The sequence below is a fragment of the Lepus europaeus genome, chromosome 5 (genome assembly GCF_033115175.1).
Source record: "Lepus europaeus isolate LE1 chromosome 5, mLepTim1.pri, whole genome shotgun sequence".
Lineage (NCBI taxonomy): Eukaryota > Metazoa > Chordata > Mammalia > Lagomorpha > Leporidae > Lepus > Lepus europaeus.
In genome coordinates, this window is record NC_084831.1 from 151,539,461 (window position 1) to 151,559,420 (window position 19,960).

Genomic DNA, 19,960 nt, shown 5'->3' on the forward strand with positions numbered 1-19,960 from the left:
ACCCACATGGGTGCAAGGGCCCAAGGACATGGGCTACCTTCTTTCATTTTTCCAGGCATATTAGCAGGGAGCTGGATCAGAAGTGGAGTAACTGGGACTCAAACCAGTGCCCATATGGGATGCCGGGGCTGCAGATGGCAGCTGAACCTGCTACACCACAGCAGGGACTCCAGGGCACTTTTTAAAGTGCCTGTTACTTCCTTACTGAATTATGTTTGATTTTCAATAATTCTTATTTTTTAAACTTTAGAAAGATACATAACCATTTATTTATTCTGGGACATAATATACAGAATCAGATACAAAATCTGATTAAGGGGGAATTCAGAGATGCTGATGATACACGCATGCCTTTTTTTTTTTTTGAGAGGCAGAGTGGATAGTGAGAGAGACAGAAAGGTCTTCCCTTTTGCCGTTGGTTCACCCCCCAATGGCTGCTGCGGCCGGCGCATCTCGCTGATCCGAAGCCAGGAGCCAGGTGCTTCTCCTGGTCTCCCATGTGGGTGCAGGGCCCAAGCACCTGGGCCATCCTCCACTGCACTCCCGGGCCACAGCAGAGAGCTGGCCTGGAAGAGGGGCAACCGGGACAGGATCTGGCGCCCCGACCGGGACTAGAACCCAGTGTGCTGGCGCCGCAAGGTGGAGGATTAGCCTGTTAAGCCACGGCGCTGGCCAATGCCTCAGTTCTTATCATAAATTTGGGGCAATAAAGACTGATTCACAGGCCAGCACCGCGGCTCAATAGGCTGATTCTCCACCTGCGGCAAAGCCCTACAGATTTCAATCTCTCATAGCCTTAATTATTTTTAATTTATTTAAGTGACAGAGAGATAGAAAGAGCCTCAGTTTGCTGGTCCACTCCCCGAATGCCCACAACGGCCAGGACCACCATCCCAGCGGGTTTGCCATCAGCCCTCTGGGTCTCACCCACGTCCCAGCTGCCTCCCCTTGTCAGGAAGCCCCCATGATGCCCGTGGCTTCCCACCACTCTCTGCTCCAAGAGGCGGGGACACAGCAGACGCCCATGCCCAGGGAGGACGGGCTTCATTCACCAGGCCCTGGCTTGCTCAGGTCCCAGCACCTCCAGCAGGGCTGTGCACACACTCTGGAAGACAGACCTGGGGGACGTTTTCATGCCACATTCCTGATTAAAAGGTCTAGTTTTGTAAAAACAAACAAACAAACAAACAAAACACACACACACACACACCAGGTTCTAGTCCCAGTCGGGGCGCCAGATTCTGTCCCGGTCACTCCTCTTCCTGTCCAGCTCTCTGCTGTGGCCCGGGAGTGCAGTGGAGGATGGCCCAAGTGCTTGGGCGCTGCACCCCATGGGAGACCAGGAGAAGCACCTGGCTCCTGGCTTCGGATCGGCATAGCTCCGGCCGTAGCAGCCATTTAGGGGTGAACCAACGGAAGGAAGACCTTTCTCTCTGTCTCTCTGTCTCTCTCTCTCACTGTCCACTCTGCCTGTCAAGACTGATTCACGTAACTTATTTGTAACTAGTATATGACTTGAAAATATAAAACTAATCTAACATGCTGATTTATTTAAGAAAACCACTTTTTATTCAAAAGCGGCAGAGGAGTTCCCAGTGCCCAGCTTTGACTTGGCCCAGTCCTGGCCGTGTGGGCATTAGGGGAGTGGACCAGCAAACTGAGGCTTTTTCTATCTCTCTGTCACTTAAATAAATTAAAAAAAAAATTAAGGCTATGAGAGATTGAAATCTGTAGGGCTTGGCACAAATCCTTAGACTGTTAATACAAGCTAATTTTTCTCTGGATACATACCGACATGTTCAGCAATAGACTCCAGGGGTCCTTTGGAGCGCTCTGCCTCTGTAAGGGACTTCCAACTCTTTGCTGTTTCAGATCTGAAGTAGAAAAGTGTAATGAGCAGAAGTAAGTACCTTGCTGATACTACAATAAACGGCAACAGAAAGTGGACATTCTTAGACAGCTTCTTTCCTCTTCCCCAAAGTGAACAGTTCCGTCGTCGCTCTGTTCACCAAGCCCAATCCTGGCTCTCTTCCTCTCTGCAGATGATCTCTCCTCTCTCAGACAAAGAGGCATCAGGCATGCATGACCTCTCTCTGCTTCAACCTTTCCACCTATAAATTTATCTGTACCCACAGTCCTCCTGTCTGCAGGGAGCAAAAGGTGTACTGTCTCTCACTTCCTCAGAGCTAGTTACACATAGCCTTACAGACAGCACGGCCCAAGCACCTGCTGTCTGTCTTATCTTCAGCCTTCCATCCAGAGAGTTCCTCTCGGCTCCTAAGCATGCCTCCAAAACAAACTCCTTTCTTCCCAAGTCCTCCCTCCTGCTGCTGCTGTCCTCTGTCCCTTACAGTGAAGAGGAGAGGCTCCACATTCACCATGTTACTGTTTTACCAGAGTGTACTTGGCTCCCTTTCATTTTCTCGGAAGGGGTATCGTCTCTGCATGATGTTGGTATATTTACGCTTCAGCCACTACACAGTCAGGGACTATCCTCGTATTTCTAATCCTGACAAGCCTCTTGGATAATTCTACTTAGATGAACTATGATATCTCAAAATTAACATTTAAAACCAAAATCATAAGCTTCTGAGAAAAAGGCACCATGTAGGTTAATGGAATGCTGAACCCATCAGCTACCCAGGAGAAAACATGGGAATCACTGTGGATTTTCTCTGCTTCCCCAGCTGGAATTTTTTTTAAAAATTCTTTATCTAAAAGGCAGAAAGACATAGACATGAATGGGGACACACACACACACACACACAGAGAGAGAGAAAGAGAGAGAAAGGTATCTTCCACCCTAAACTAAATGCTTGCAACAGTTGGGACTGGGCTAGGCCAAAGCCAGGGGCCAGCAACTCAATCTGGGTCGACCACATGGGTAGCAGGGACCCAAGGACTTGAGTCATCACCTGCTCCCTGCCAGGGTGTGCATTAGCAGGGTGCTGGGAAGCCGAGTGGAGCCAGGACTCAAACTCAAGCCCTCCGATATGGGATGTGTGCATCCTAAGTGACAGCTAACTGCTGTGTCAAACGACTGCCTCTCCATCGGGCCTTTAACGCAAGTCTACTTCTGAGATACACGTTCCTAAAGTACATCTGTTCCTTATTTGTATTACTGCTGCTTATTTGACTTCTGGCTTAGCATGCTTTCTTCTTCTAAGCTTACTTCTTTTTATCTTTTCTTTATATTGGGATCAGAAAGAGCTCTGTAAACACACATCTGCCTCTGTCACTCTCAGACTAAAATATCTGAGTACTTGTGGCTGGTGTTAAACACAGCAGTCAAGGTACCATTTGGGACGTCCAAATCCCATATCAGGGTGCCTGGGTTTGAGCTCTGGCTCCGCTCCTGCTTCCAGCTTCCTGCAGTGTGTACCCTGAGAGACAGCAGTGATGATTCAAGTTGTTGAGTCCCTGCCAACCATGTGGTTAACCTGAATTCAGCCCCTGCTTACTGGCTTTGGCTTGGCACAACTCTGGCTGCTGTAGCCATGGGGAGAGTAACCCAGCAGATGAGTTCCTACTCAGTTTCTATCTCTGTCTGCCTTTAAAATAAATAAAATTAATTTTTTTTCCAGTAGCTGGATTAAGAGAACTATAAAGCCATTCATCAGTATACCACATTTAAAATTTTTAAAACTGGGCCGGCACTGTGGCATAGTGGGCTAAGTCTCTGCCTGCAGTGCCAGCATCCCACACGTGTACCAGTTCATATTCTGGCTGCCCCTCTTCCCAGGCTGATGGCCTGGGAAAGCAGTGGAAGATGGCCCAAGTGATTGGGTCCCTGCACTAACACGGGAGACTGGGAAGAAGCTCTTGGCTCCTGGTTTTGGATTGGCCCAGCTCCAACCGTTGCGGTCATTTGGGAAGTGAACCAGTGGATGCAGGAGCTCTCTGTCTCTCCCTCTGTCTGTTGCTCTACGTCTCACATAAATAACTTTAGAGGCTGGCGCTGTGGTGTAGCAGGTAAAGCCACTGCCTGTAGGGCCGGAATTCCATATGGGCGCCAGTTTGAGTCCTGGCTGCTTCACTTCCCATCCAGCTCTCTGCTATGGCCTGAGAAAGCAGTAGATGACCTAAGTGATTGGGCCCCTGCACCCATGTGGGAGACCCAAAAGAAGCTCCTGGCTCCTGGCTTTGGATTGGCCCAGCTCCAGCCATTGTGGTCATTTGGGGAGTGAACCAGCAGATGGAAGATTCACTCTCTCTGTCTCTCTGTAACTATGCCTTTCAAATAAATAAACAAATCTTAAAAATATAATTAAAAATTAAGCTTATAATGTAATGGAAAAATGTGTGTGTGTGTGTGTATATATATATTATTTGTATAAAAATACAAACAAAATCTAAGCATAGGGGACAGTGCTGTGGCATAGCAGGTAAAGCTGACGTCTCTGGTGCCGACTTCCCTTATGCTCACAGGTTCAAGTCCTGGCTGCTCCACTTCTGATCCAGCTCTCTGCTATGGTCTGGGAAAGCAGTAGAGGATTGCCCAAGTCCTTGGGCCCCTGCACCCACGTGGGAGACCTGGAAGAACCTCTTGGCTCCTGGCTTCAGATCAACAGAGATCTGGCCATGGTAGCCAACTGGGGAGTGAATCAGAGGATGAAAATCCTCTCTCTGCCTTTACATCTCTGTAACTCTGCCTTTCAAGTAAATAAACAAATTTTTTAAAAAAAATCTAAGCATAAAAAATTTCAGAAGGAAACATTTCTAATAGTTGACATTTGCTACTTTGGGATAGACATGATTTAAATTGTTTTGTTTTTCCTGCTACTCCAGTCACTAATGATAACAGGAATGCTTACTGTGAGCTAGGTCCTGTTCAAGTTTTTTTTTAACCCTCATAACAAGTATATTAATCAGGTATTATTATTATTATCATCATCATCCCTGCTTAATAGGTATAAAAATCTCTATTAAAAAACTGAAGTACAGGCCGGCGTCGTGGCTCAACAGGCTAATCCTCCGCCTTGCGGCGCTGGCACACTGGGTTCTAGTCCCGGTCGGGGTGCCGGATTCTGTCCCGGTTGCCCCTCTTCCGGCCAGCTCTCTGCTGTGGCCAGGGAGTGCAGTGGAGGATGGCCCAAGTCCTTGGGCCCTGCACCCGCATGGGAGACCAGGAGAAGCACCTGGCTCCTGGCTTCGGATGAGCATGGTTGCGCCGGCTGCAGCGCGCCGGCCGCGGTGGCCATTGGGGGGTGAACCAACGGCAAAGGAAGACCTTTCTCTCTGTCTCTCTGTCTACTCTGCCTGTCAAAAAAAAGACAAAAAAAAAAAAAAAAAAAAAAAAAAAAACACACAACAACAACAACAACAAACCAGAAGCACAGGGGCTGGCGCTGTGGCACAGCAGATTAATGCCCTGGCCTGCAGTGCTGGCATCCCATATGTGTGCCTGTTCGAGTCCCTGCTGCTCTACTTCCAATCCAGCTCTCTGCTATGGCCTGGGAAAGCAGTAGAAGACGGCCCAAGTGCTTGGGCCCCTGCACCCACGTGAGAGACCCAGAAGAAGCTCCTGGCTCCTGGCTTCGGATCAGCTCAGCTCCGGTTGTTGTGGGCATTTGGGGAGTGAACCAGCGAATGGAAGACTCTTTGGCTCTACCTCTCTCTGTTTTTCAAATAAATATTTTTTAAACAAACAAATAAACAAACAAACAAAACCCCTGAAGCGCAGGGAGGTTAAATAGGTTGCCCAAAGTTACACAGCCAGCTGGTACTGGAGCTAGAGTTCAAACTCAGGTAATACTAAATTAATTGCAATGAGCCTGTGTTACTTTTGTAACAAACCAAAATATCCCCAAATACAGTTTTAAAACCCTTCAAAAGCACTACATTTTCTAAAAGGTAAAATACAAAATACTAAGAATAAGTGAGTACAAGGTTTTCGCAACTGGGCTCTGCTGTCCCGCCGCCTCTGCTAACCCAGCAGCATCCTGTTTTGTTCAGCTTTGATGATCTACCAGTCTCACTGTGCTTTCGTGGCGTCCTTCAGTGTGCAGTGGTACGACCAGCCTGATCCCTACCCAGAGCTTCACATACAAATATGACAACCCGGGTTTTCAATGGACTACATTACACACGCTAGTGTTACTACTTAGTGTCATCTAGATCTGTTTACTAGCCACAAAACATTCTATTACTTAAATAAAACTGGAGTTTACTGAGCTATTTACCTATTTTTGTTTCCAATATTTCGTTAATAAAAATAGTTACGATTAGAATATTCCTAAAGCGGATTTGTGGTACCCTTATTTTCTCAAGCTGGATTTCCAGGAGAGGGACTACCGGGTCAAACGCTGCAGACTATGTCTGAAACACGAGTGTGGCAGCTTACGAGCTGCCGCCTGCAATGCTGGAGAGCATCATTTCCACTGTGCCCACAGACTGCAGGGGTAACAGTTTCAAACCTAAATGTATTGATCATTCATAGTATTTTTATTTTAGTGAAAAGAAAAAGAGTATTTTTTACTTCTACAGTTTCATGTTTACTTAAAAATAATTTCTAAAAATCTTTCCTTATTCTTTGCTCAAACAAGGTAGAACATGGATAAATTTTCAAAAATTACTACCTGTGCAGTGGGAGGGGCTTGATCTTGGGCTTCTCAGAAGCTGAAGAAAACGTTTTAATCTGAGGCTTGGCTGTTGGTGATGTTTCCAAATCTCGGCTAAGCTCCGCTTCAGTTTTCTTAATGAATTCATCATATGACTAAGTTTAGAGAAATCAGAGGAGTCATTAAGGCAGAATTCCTAAAAACTGTTTTATATTATAAAATAGCAATATTTTATGGTAAAATATCCAGACAAGAAAGAAGATGGAAAACGAACCCCTCCTCACTGGCCCAACATCATTCCTGAGAACTCCACATAGTCTCTTACGTATTCTTCTCTAAATATACAGAATTGTAATCCTGCTATCAATTAAGAAATGATAGTCTCAATCTATGAAAATTTAATACATATGAATGCTCAGAAGACCTCCTTAAATTATTATTATTCTCTAAAGGGTACTCTATCACTTTCCTTTGGTTTCACAGGAGTTTAGTCACTCAGCTCTGAGTTTCAATGGCAGCAAGCTTCTCAAGGGAGAGGCACTGGGGTTATAATTCTGAAGAGGGAAGGTGCTGGTAGGGAGTATGACAGCTCTGGATTACAAAAAAAAAATTTTTTTTTTTTTTTTTGACAGGCAGAGTGGATAGTGAAAGAAAGAGACAGAGAGAAATGTCTTCCTTTTTGCCATTGGTTCACCCTCCAATGGCCGCTGTGGCCAGCGCATCGCGCTGATCCGAAGCCAGGAGCCAGGTGCTTCTCCTGGTCTCCCATGCAGGTGCAGGGCCCAAGGACTTGGGCCATCCTCCACTGCCTTCCCAGGCCATAGCAGAGAGCTGGCCTGGAAGAGGGGTAACCGGGATAGAATCCGGCGCCCCAACCGGGACTAGAACCTGGTGTGCTGGCGCCACAAGGCGGAGGATTAGCCTGTTAAGCCACGGCGCCAGCCACAAAAAAAATTTTTTTCAGGTTATTAACGATTCTGTAAATAAAACTTCCCTAATTATAATTTGTATGAAATCTAAGAAGAGCTCTCCATCTATTATAGCTCTCTTTTTTGGGCTAAAATCTCTCCTTTTACAACTCTATTTGTATATTTTGGCTAAATATAACAAGAGTTTTCTACTACTCAGAGCATTTACAGTCTACTAATGAAACCAACTGCCTTGAAAATTTAAAATTTCCTATTACTGGAAGTAGTTAGAAAGAGCTGGTGACAACATGAGAAGGGATTCCCGCGATGAGCAGGCCACTCAAGTCAATTCTGTAACAAACGTGGTGCTTCAGGAACACCAGGCTGGCAGAGTGTGTAACAGGAAGTCAGCACAGGCCAGGGCATTTCAAGTCATGAGCGCCTCGACCAGCTTGACAGCAGAACGAATGGAACACAGAAGCTGCACAGAAAGGAATCAGTGAGAACTGGCGACTGAGTGGATGGGAGAGAACAGAGGAAGACCTGACTCAGGTTTCCAGCACGGGACACAATCAGAAAGGCTGCCAAAGCTCAGGAGACAAACCCAATCTAGAGTAGTAATTCAGGAGCCATCTGAACAGTATACACATTCGTACTGGTAAGTTGTGACATAAAACTCTATTTTTCCAAAAGAAGAGAGTAATAATTCTAATATCAGAGTTATTTATTTATCCAGTGACTCTTTTTGTAAGCGGGCATGGATATTAATCTTTCTTTCATAGGTCTAATCTTTCTTATTTAGGAAAAAAGACCTTACAGTACTCTAACATTTATTTGAACACTTGTAATTTTAATATGTAATATCTAAAATTAATATTTAATTTAATGTTCTAGGCGAGACTTTGTATACATACCCTCAGATTTTTGTTTTTGAAGAATTACAATAAAACATGCACTGCACTAAGAACTGAAAAATCCTAACCCATTACTTTACTTACAGCATTAAAAACATTTTGGGCTTCACATATACATTAACCTCTGATACAAAACCCCTTCCTTCCTGTGTCTAACCTCTAGTTGTTTGATCAGACTGGCTTCTTGGGCTTTCAGTCTTTCTTTTTGTCTTTTCTTCTGCTCCTTCTTCAGCTGGTCCACAACCGATTTTCTTTTCCGCAGCTCATCTTTCAGAGCCCTGATCCTGCCTTCAATGTCACTCTGGTCAGATGTAGTTTCTACAAAAGATACAAAATATTTTATTTAGTTTTAACTGAAGAATAAAGGTAACTCAGTAACTACCAATGAAAAATTGTAAGTTAGTATTCCATTTAAAGTCAATCTAATACTTAAAATGAAGAAATCAGAGTTTCTGAACCAAATTTATTAGCAAAATGCATTCTTCCTTTCTCATAAATTCCTCTTCATTAGTTTTCTTGGTCTTTCCTATTTATTTTCACTTTCTAACTGCCATATTTGAAAGAAATCTCAAAGCACCCTGTCTTGGTAAGATGCATACTGACAAGATAATCATAAATAATAGTCCTTTCCCTAAGTGATTAATATATAGTTTAACAATTTTTAAGTCATATTAAAAACAAACTGGGCCGGCGCCGCGGCTCACTAGGCTAATCCTCCACCTGCGGTGCCAGCAAACCGGGTTCTAGTCCCGGTTGGGGCGCCGGATTCTGTCCCGGTCTCTCCTCTTCCTGTCCAGCTCTCTGCTCTGGCCTGGGAGGGCAGTGGAGGATGGCCCAGGTCCTTGGGCCCTGCACCCGCATGGGAGACCAGGAGAAGCACCTGGCTCCTGGCTTCGGATGAGCGCAGTGCGCTGGCCGCAGCACGCCAGCCGCAGCGGCCATTGGGGAGTGAACCAACAGAAAAGGAAGACCTTTCTCTCTGTCTCTCTCTGTCTCACTGTCCTCTCTGCCTGTCAAAAAAAATAAAAAATGAAAAAAAAAAAAAAAACCTGGAATTTTACCATTTCAAATTGATTGTGAATTTTTTTTTTTTTTAATTTTTTGACAGGCAGAGTGAACAGTGAGAGAGAGACAGAGAGAAAGGTCTTCCTTTGCCGTTGGTTCACCCTCCAATGGCCGCCGCGGCTGGCGTGCTGCAGCCGGTGCACCGCGCTGATCCGATGGCAGGAGCCAGGTGCTTCTCCTGGTCTCCCATGGGGTGCAGTGCCCAAGGACTTGGGCCATCCTCCACTGCACTCCCTGGCCACAGCAGAGAGCTGGCCTGGAAGAGGGGCAACCGGGACAGGATCGGTGCCCCGACCGGGACTAGAACCCGGTGTGCCGGTGCCGCAAGGCGGAGGATTAGCCTAGTGAGCCGCGGCGCCGGCCATTGATTGTGAATTATTAAGCTGATGTCTTAATTCTACATAAAGAAGAGAAATTACATTCTGCTGTAAGCTTTAAGAGCTCTTAAAATACTTGAAACAACTGAAATGAAGCAGGCTAGATCTTATTTTCTCCCCCAACAGTTCATACACACTCACGAGATGTCCAGTCATAGCAACACCATGAAAAAGGTCTCATTACACTGTGTCACACACACGCTATGAAAACAAACAGGCATCATTTAAAGACACCGCTTACTTCACTACACATGGAAATTACACACACATGACTGTTCCTCACACCTCCTCCTGGAACCACACATCACTCCCACATACTGATGCTGAGTGAGACTCTTAATAGCCTTACCGCAGAAATACAACTGTACACCAATCTAAACACTCAGATGTGCACATTACATCACAAAACTAGGTTTTTATAGGTACTTCAGATTAAGCTGTGTAAGAACTAGTTATGAAATTTGAAAGCATAACGATTATAGTCTTTTTTAATAGTGAGAACCAGATATCTAGATTCTGATAAAGAAATCTGAGCTCCTGCTATTTCTACGACACTGACTTAAGGTATGCTTAAGAAAGTCATAATTCTTTCATACAAGTAGTGGTATCATACTGAGCCCTTACCATGGGCAAAGCTTATTATTTATTGATTAATATTCTTATGAGATGAAGTAATACAAAGGCTATCTTTTAAAAAAAAGATTTATTTTATTTATTTGAAAGGCATAGTTACAGAGCGATAGGGAAAGATAGATTTTCCATCCGCGGTTTCATTCCCCAAATGGTCACAACAGCTGGGGCAGGGCCAGGCCGAAGCCAAGAGCTTCATTCAGGTCTCCCACATGGGTGCAGTGGCCCAGGGACTTGGGCCATCCTCTGCTACTTTCCCAGGCGCATTAGCAGGGAACTGGATGGGCAGTGGAGCAGCTGGGCCTTTAAGCAGTGCCCATGTGGGATGCTGGCACTGCACGTGGTGGCTGGTTACACCACCACAACAGTCCCAAAAGCCATCTTTCAATCCTAGATCACTACTGAGGTGATTTGTCCTGACCAACTTCTGTAACTGGTATAGAGACTAAATAAGATAAGGTATGAAAGACATGTAGTACAGTGCCTGAAATATGACAAGAGCTCAAAAAAATGCAGATGGGGAATTACCCTAAGTGGCCATGAATGGATGAATGAATAAACCAAATGTCGTGTATACACACAAGGAATGCTGTGCCGACTCAAAAAAGGAGGAAACCCTATCATTTCTGACAACATGGATGAACTTGGAAGACATACACTAAGTGAAATAAACCAGACACAGACAGGCAAATACCGTATGACCTCAGTCATATCTGGAATCTAAAACAGCTGAACCAGCAGAAGTAGAGAGCAGAATGGTGACTACCAGGGGCTGTGGCTGTGGCTGCAGGGCTGGGTGGGAAGATGCCAATCAAAAAATGTCAGTTATATGGGAGGAATAAGTTTAGGACATCTATTGGACAACATGGTTACTACAGCTAATAGAACGAAATGTGTTTTGAAAAATCACCGAGAGAGATTTTAAGTGTTTAAAACAATGATAACTAAGTGAGATAATACACATTAATTGTCTCAATTTAGCATTCTATTTTTCAAAACATCATTTTGTATATAATGTACACAATTTTTATATGTAAAATAAAAATAATTTTTAAGTAATGGTGGAAATAATATTAACACACAAACTTTTTTATGTTGCCATGTGTTAAGTAGCATATATTTTTGTTTAAAACTTAAAAAGACAGTGGTGAGGGGAGAACAACTGAGTGTCTCCTCACACTTTCTTTTAATTTCTAAAGAAACTATTCCATTGGCTTCAGGGTTAAAAGGCCCACAGTGACGGCTTTATACAGTTCAACTGATGATTCTAGTACAACTGGGAATAGGAGGGCAGACTGAGCTAAAAATTACAATCTTTCTAAGATGAAGTTTAAATCTGTAACTTTCGATCTTCTAAAAGTGCACAGATTTCTGTGCTTACAGAACTTGGTGGTTTGACAGCGTTTTATTGGAGACACTATATTCCCACAGACTTAGTTTCAACTTTGCCCTCCTGATGACTATTTTAAACTGAAATATTTAAAAAATTGCATATGCCAGCTATAATTTTCTAAATAAAAATATACTTACCATCTATGACTACAATGTTTAATAGCAGTTGATGAAAACTTGGGAGCTTTTCAATGAAAGACTTTGGGAAATGTTGATATATTTATTTGAAAGATGGAGTTACAGAGAGAGAGAGATATGCAGAGACAGAGACAGAGAGAGAGAATCTTTCATCCACTGGTTCACTCCCTAAGTGGCTGCAATGGCCAGGGCTGAGCCAGGCCGAAGCCAGGAGCCAGGAGCTTCTTCTGGGTCTCTTATGTGGGTACAGGGGCCCAAGCACTTGGGCATCCTCCACTGCATTCCCTGGAACATCAGCAGGGACTCAAACTAGCATCCACATGGAATGTTGGCACCACAGGCAGCAACTTTACCTTCTGTGCCACACCACTGACCCCCAAAGTTTATATTTTTAAGTGCTAAAGAAACAAATAAAGGGCAACTGTAACTAAATAAAACTATGACAGTGTGGTAGGTGTTGTGGCACATCATTAAGCCACTGCTTGAGACACCTGCATCCGCATCAGAGTGCCCGTCCAAGTCCTGGTTTCACCGACTTCTGATCTAGCTCCCTGTTAAAACACCTGGGAAGCAGCAGATGGTGGTTCAAGAACTTGAGTTCTTGCCATCTCCGTGGGAGATCCGGATGGAATTCCAGGCTCCTTCAGCCTGGCCCAGCTCTGGCTATTTGTGGTCATTTGGAGAGTAACCAGCAGCTAGAAAATTTGTCTCTGTCTCTTCTGCTTTGCTTACTCTGCTTTTCAAAATCAATCAATCTTTTTGAAAAAGTCTATGACAGTGAATGGGAATACATTCTGTATCTGTCTAAATTTACTATTACTGCACAGCATTTGTCATTTATCATCAGTAACACCTACAAGACTCCAGATTTTTTTTTCTTAACTCAAGCAACTCTCTAGATGAAAACAGTATTGCTTTTAGGGACTCTCCTATGGTTTTTTTGGAAGGTCAGGGAGATGGCAAGTAATGGGCAAATGATACTATAGCTTATTGAAATCTGTAAAGATAAAATGGCCTGATGAACAGAATAAAGATGAACTTCATTTAAAAAATTAACTTTCTGATGATTTGACACAATGTTGATTATATTAATGTGGTTGATCAACTCTCCATCACTTAAGTAATGGTTTTATATAAGCTCACTCTATTAAAATTTACCACCTCCACAAATGCTGCCCATAATGATGTTATCACAGAGAAGCAGGCTGCATTTATAGGTCAGAAATCTCCATTTGCAGGTTAGAAATCTCAGAGCAATTCTTCTGAACTATTCTTGACTACATTTTACCAACAAAACAGTATTTTACAAACATTAGCATTAATCCTTGGTGTGTAACCCATTTCTACAGATGGAAATTGATAATCCAACATGGGAAAGAAACTTGAACAGAGCTGCCAGGAAGCAACAGAGTCGACACAAGAGCCCATGTTTCCTAGCACGTCCAGTGCCTGTTTGACACGGCACTCCACTGGCAGTAACCTTTCACCTGAGTATACAAAAGCACATACACAGAAATACTATTAAGTTTCCACAGGTAAATATGAAAGACAGTATTCTCCAATTGGCTTCACATAACAATTCTATAAATATATTCCCCATTGAAATAGTCAATAAGAATTTTAAAATATTTATACACAACACACAACAAAAAGGAAGGTGCTTGTCACAGCACTATCTATAAGTGTGAAAAATTTGAGAAAATCTAAATGACCACCACCAGGAAAAATTAAGTAAGTTACAGTACATCTACTCTTTGAAACATCATGCAGTTACTCAGAGGATAAAGAAGACCTATAAATATGGGACCGAGAAAATCCCATAATTTACTGTTGTCTGAAATATGGGAAATGAAGGGGAACAGGACAGGATCCAAGACCTAAAAAAATTACCGTTTTTTACTTTCTTTACTAGTCTCAAAAGGAAACAAAAAATGAACTCAAAAAGCAATACAGTAACTGAAGGAGTCAGTGGATTCAAAAGGCTTCCACAGCCTAGGCAGCTCCTGTCAAGAGCCTCGGGTTATCACTGACGTCATACATATGAGTGTTAATTGCCACATTAACAACAGGAGTCACTGTGCACTAACTTCTCATGCAGAACCTCTGTCCTCAAAGAGCTGTATTATGAGAATTAACAGTAAAACTTGTTCTCAAGGATTTATTTCGTTTATAGTTTAGTAGGTGGGACGTGCTGAGCAGTGTTGTTATAATTTGTGCTGCCTAACAGGCAAGCTGAAGCACAAAGTACCAGGGAAATACCTGGGCAGTGTCTCACACAGAGAAACACTCAGCAAATGTCTGATGAATAAATCACCACCCACTAACACACGAGAATATAGCAGTTTGTCATAATTACCAACAACGAGCAGAAAAACACATGATTTACTCTTGGCAAGAGGAAAGCTTTATGAATGCATCAAAGGTTATCAGTACACTGGCATATACACGAAGCCTATTAAAGAGGAGCTAAAATGCAGTCCACAGTCCAGAGGGCTCAAAGTCCTCCTATCAGTCTTACCTGACTGTGTCATGGATAACGACTCATCTGACCAGCTGTAACAGTGCTGACGGGACTTGACGGGCAGGCGATGCTCTCCTCCAGGCCTAGGGCTCCCTTTGCTAGAATCCTGCTTTGACACAGATGAGCAGCTTTTGGGAGGTGACTGTTGACACAGAAAACCAAATGAGAACGGTTTTCTGATACAGTGTAGAATTTTATTTAGAATGTGAGACACTAGTGAATTTAAAAATATTTACAGAGTATTAGATAACATAAAAGGTGGAAGAAGTTTATAATCACATAAGGATAAGACTTCATTTTTTTTTAAACAGAAAATAAAGTAGTAAAAAGAGGATGCTTTAAAAAGGGATGAGTAGTAGCTATTTTTTTTTAAATTATTTTATTTATTCAAAAGACAGAGTTACAGAGAATGGCAGAGACAGAGATAGAGGTCTTCCATCCGCTGGTTCACTCCCCAGATGGCTGCCAACAGCCGAAGCTATGCCAATCCAAAGCCAGGAGCCAGGAGCTTCCTCCGGGTCTCCTATGTGGGTGCAGGGCCCAAGCACTTGGGCCATCTTCTATTGCTTTCCCAGGCCATAGCAGAGAGCTGGATCGGAAGCAGAGCAGCCAGGACTAGAACCAGTGCCCATATGGGATGCCGGTGCTTCAGGCCAGGGCTTTAACCTGCTGCGCCACAGCGCTGGCCCCGAGTAGTAGCTATTATGTCAGTGATATTTCCCACCCCCTTCCCTTATTCTTTTACTTTAATGTACTTCTTTTACGGAAGGGGTGGGTAACAGTGTAAGACGACTGCTCACAAGAGATTGTTACAACAGACAAAATTTTTCACTCTGACATCAAGCAGAAGTGAGAATGCCTGATTTGATTCCTTGCTACCATCACTTCCTATCCCTTTAATTTGGGGCAAGTTTGTTAACCTGCTAACCTTTACAGTAGGCATGAGAACAGTATCTACTTTATAGGACTGCTGCAAGGATTAATGGGGTAATCTATGTAAACTACTTTAGCATACTACCTGGCACTTGCTAAGTAAGCACTTCATAAATACTAGTGTTTACCAAGAGAACACTTTCAGAGACATGTGTTTTCATTTCCTTGATATATTTTCTTTTTTAAAACATTTATTTGAAAGCCAGAGTTAGAGAAAGAGAGAGAGAGAGAGACAGCAAGAGAGAGACAGACTCCTCCATTCTTTAGTTCACCTCTCAGATGGCTCAATGGACAGGGTTGGGCCAGGCCAGAGCAAGGAGCCAGGAGCTTCTTTCAGGTTTCCCACATAGCTAACAGGGACCCAACAGCCGGGACTTGAACTGGTGCCAATATGGGATGCTAGTGGTACAGGTGCCTGCTTAACCCACTATGCCACAACTTCAGCCCAAGTTATTCCTTTAATAACAGCTTTGACTATCTCCCATACTTGAAATATATGATATATATTTAATTGATTCCTATAGATTTATAAATATATGAATACAGCTTTATTGGCATTTACAAAATTATATGCTATCAAGTCTCTTAATACTGAGTAACAGGAATTATGAAGTCTTTAAGTAAAGCTACTTTGTGAGAAAAATGCAAGTCCTGTTTGAAATCTATGTTTGTTATTTAAAAGAAATAATTAAGAACTTAAATCACACCAGAGTGCCTTTACAAAATTTAGTTAATAACGGCTTTGTAACACACAGCAGAATCAAAGTAATACTTTCATCTCTTTCAGGCAGGTCTGAAATGGTCAATTCTAAATTAGAATAATGGTCATTAAAATCATTATAAAAAGACTTTCTGAATTTTCCTTCATTCTCTACTTCATAGGAAAAAAAAAAAACCCCAGCTTTTCAAGTTTAACTCAAGATACAAACTTAACTGTTGCTTTAAACTTGATTTTGTACAGTATATTAAGGAACTCACACAACAGCACTAAGTACTTAGTGAACCCAGACATTATTAAAAGCTCTCTGCCTTCAGAAAACAGCCGGCTCAGGTCAGAGCAGACCGCCCCGTGCTGGAGTCTTCATTTTCAAGGGGAATGCGAAGAATTAACTGCACGTGCCCTCTGGAAAAACCAAACACCGGAACGTTTGGGAGGGAAACTTTCTTGCTGAGTCAGCAGCCTCTTCTACATTATGTTGAAAATGCTGTATGGCAGGGTCCTGCTGCACATACTTGGAAACAGTGTGCTCTGTGTTCTTAGCTTCTGATTTAATTACCATGCCGTGACTTCTTATTTAACAGGCTTATTGGAGCGATAATTTACTTGTAACATAATTCCTGCCTTCCAGGAATTTACAACCAAACTGCATTTTGACACAATGTTATTATTTATTATTTCATATAAATTGATTAGATTCTACCTGGTGTCATTATTGACATCCAGGATAGCTACAATCTGAGTGCTAAAAATTGTTTTTTTCAGGAGACCGGGAAGAGGCACCTGGCTCCTGGCTCCGGATCAGCGCAGTGCAAGCCGTGGCGGCCATTTGTGGAGTAAACCAACAGAAGGAAGACCTTTCTCTCTGTCTCTCTCACTGTCTAAAACTCTGTCAAAAAAAATTGTTTTTTTCTCACAAGAAAATACATCAGGGCTGCACTGTGGCATAGGTTGTAAAGTCACCCCCTGCAATGCCAGCATCCCATATGGGCACTGGTTCCAGTCCTAGCTGCTCCACTGCCGATACAGCTCCCTGCTAACGTACCTGGGAAAGCACAGAAGATGGCCCACATGCTTGGGCATCTGCACCCATGTGGGAGACCTGAAAGAAGCTCCTAGCGCCTGGCTTTGGCCTGGCCCAGTCCCAGCCATTGTGGCAATTTAGGAACTGAACCAGAGGATGGCAGATCTGTCTCTCTCTGTCTCTCCCTCCCTCCATCAGTAACTCTGCCTTTCAAAGAAATAAGTCTCAAAAAAAAAAAAGAATCACAATAATATACCTTTATTTTTTTTCTAAAGATGCTTTCATATATCAAAATATATATTAACTTACATGTTTACTAGGAGAGGTAGAAGACTCCAGTTCCTGTGAAAACACCATTTCCTCAGTAAGTACACTAGGATCCGGACTCCCTGGCTGCTCCTGCGCTGTAGACTCGGATGGGATGTAGTCAGCAGCAGGACTGCCTAGTTCTTCCGGAATAGAGCTTTCACTGTTTTGGTGAGAGTACAAAGGTACTGGAGATTCCTCTTCACTCACTAAATCTAGAAAGAGAGAATTAAAACAAAAAATACACAATTTGGACAATGGGAAAGTTAAATTTTGACACTTTATATTTGTTTCTAGCATAATATCACTAGTTGCATTTAGACATTTAGACATAAAACAAACAACCCAGTGAAGAAATGGGCAAAGGACTTAAACAGATATTTTTCAAAAGAGGAAATTCAAATGGCCAAAAGAGACATGAAAAAATGCTCAGGATCACTAACAGTCAGAGAAACCACAATGAGGTTTCACCTCACGCCAGTTAGAATGGCCTTCATACAGAAATCAACAAATAACAAATGCTGGTGAGGATGTGGAGTAAAAGGTTCCCTAATCCACTGTTGGTGAGAATGTAAATTGGTAAAGCCACTATGGAAGACAGTATGGAGATACCTCAGAAACCTGGATACAGACCTACCATATGACCCAGCCATCCCACTCCTGGGAATTTAGCCAATGGAAATGTAATCAGCATATTAAAGAGCTATCTGCACCCCAATATTGACTGCAGTTCAATTCACAATAGCTAAAACATGGAATCAACCCAAATGCCTGTCAACTGAAGACTGGATAAAGAAATTATGGGATATGTACACTATGGAATATTACACAATGGTAAAAAATAATATGAAATCTGGTTATTTACAACAAAATGGATGAATCTGGAAAACATTTTATTTAGTGAAATAAGCCAGTCCCAAAGTGACAAATACCATAATTCTCCCTGACCTGCGATAACTAATAGAGCACCTAAAAGGAAATCTGTAGAAGTGAAATTGGCACTTTGAGAAGCAATAACTTGAACAGCCCTTGTCTTGACTGTTGAGGAACAGGTTTTGTTTTTTTTTAATATATACTATCTGTTGAACTCCTTACTTAACAAAGAGTTAAACATATGCATATAAAGTCAATAGAAAATAGATCTCAGTAAAAAAGTTAGAGTGGGAATAAGAGAAGACATAGAGGGGTGAGAGTAGAGTGGGAGGGCAGGCACTGTGGGAAGAATCACCATGTTCCTAAAGTTGTATTTATGAAGTGTATGAAGACTATAACTGTAAAGATATATAGTTCTGCATACATTCCTATGGACTTACTTCTAAGGGTACACTTTAAAAATTTGCCATGGGACCCCAAATCACCTTAGGCTAGATAGTAAAAATACTATCCTAAGTGTTTATGTGATCATATGGATAGGATTAAGTGTTAAAGTGACCATATAGATATGAATAAGTGTCTGGTAATAATAATAGAATTAAAAATGAATGAATGTAGGCTGGCACCGTGGCTTAACAGGCTAATCCTCCGCCTTGTGGCGCCGGCACACTGGGTTCTAGTCCCAGTTGGGGCGCCGGATTCTATCCCGGTTGCTCCTCTTCCAGGCCAGCTCTCTGCTATGGCCCAGGAAGGCAGTGGAGGATGGCCCAAGTCCTTGGGCCCTGCACCCGCATGGGAGACCAGGAGAAGCACCTGGCTCCTGGCTTCGGATCAGCGAAATGTGCTGGCCGCAGCAGCCATTGGAGGGTGAACCAACGGCAAAAAGGAAGACCTTTCTCTCTGTCTCTCTCTCTCACTATCCACTCTGCCTGTCAAAAAAAAAAAAAAAAAAAAAGAATGAATGCTCCAACATGGGAAGCAATCCATAAAGCAGACTCATAGACTGACAATCACTACAAATAGCATTTTGACCTCAGAATCAGCCCTAAAGGCATTCTGGTCTGGCTGAAAAGCCCTCAAGAGCATTTCAGGCATGGAAAGCCAAAGCACTATGGAAAAAAATGTGGCAAAAAATGAAAGACCTCAGTGGGTGAGAGCCCAGTGGAAAGAAGTGGTCAAATAAGTAGGTACTTTTCTCTGAAGGGAAGAGAGAACTTCCAGTTTGTGTATGGCCTTGTCTAAATACTGATGGAGTTTCTGGACTCAAAAGGCTTCCATAGCCTAGGCAGCTCATGTCAAGAGCCTCGGGTGATCACTGACATCATATATAAGAATGTTAACTGTTAAATTAACAACAAGAATCACTGTGCACTAACTTCCCATGCAGGACCTCTGTCCTCAAAGAATTATAATTATGTCTGAGCTTGGGTGCTTCTTTAAAGTTAATTGTGCTTCTTTAAAAAAAAAAAAAGTGAAATTAACTTCAAGATGCAATGACTTTGAACAACCCTTGAAGAACAGTTTTTGTTATTGTTGTTGGTTTTGTTCATGCAAACTGCTGAACTCTTAATACAGAGTTGGTCTTCTGTGTATAATGTTCA

The 19,960-nt window shown here is 42.8% G+C and overlaps 1 protein-coding gene across 1 annotated transcript in view; it reads right to left on the reverse strand.

Moving 5' to 3' along the window:
* CEP350 (centrosomal protein 350) overlaps nt 1-19,960 on the reverse strand; it is a 159,467-nt gene that overhangs the window by 21,194 nt on the left and 118,313 nt on the right. Inside the window, exons 29-33 of the mRNA XM_062192943.1 lie at nt 17,490-17,701; nt 14,503-14,647; nt 8,540-8,700; nt 6,579-6,715; nt 1,792-1,874 (exon numbers count right to left, since the gene is read on the reverse strand). Of these exons, the coding sequence (XP_062048927.1) occupies nt 1,792-1,874; nt 6,579-6,715; nt 8,540-8,700; nt 14,503-14,647; nt 17,490-17,701 (738 nt within the window). The remainder of the gene's footprint in view (nt 1-1,791; nt 1,875-6,578; nt 6,716-8,539; nt 8,701-14,502; nt 14,648-17,489; nt 17,702-19,960) is intronic.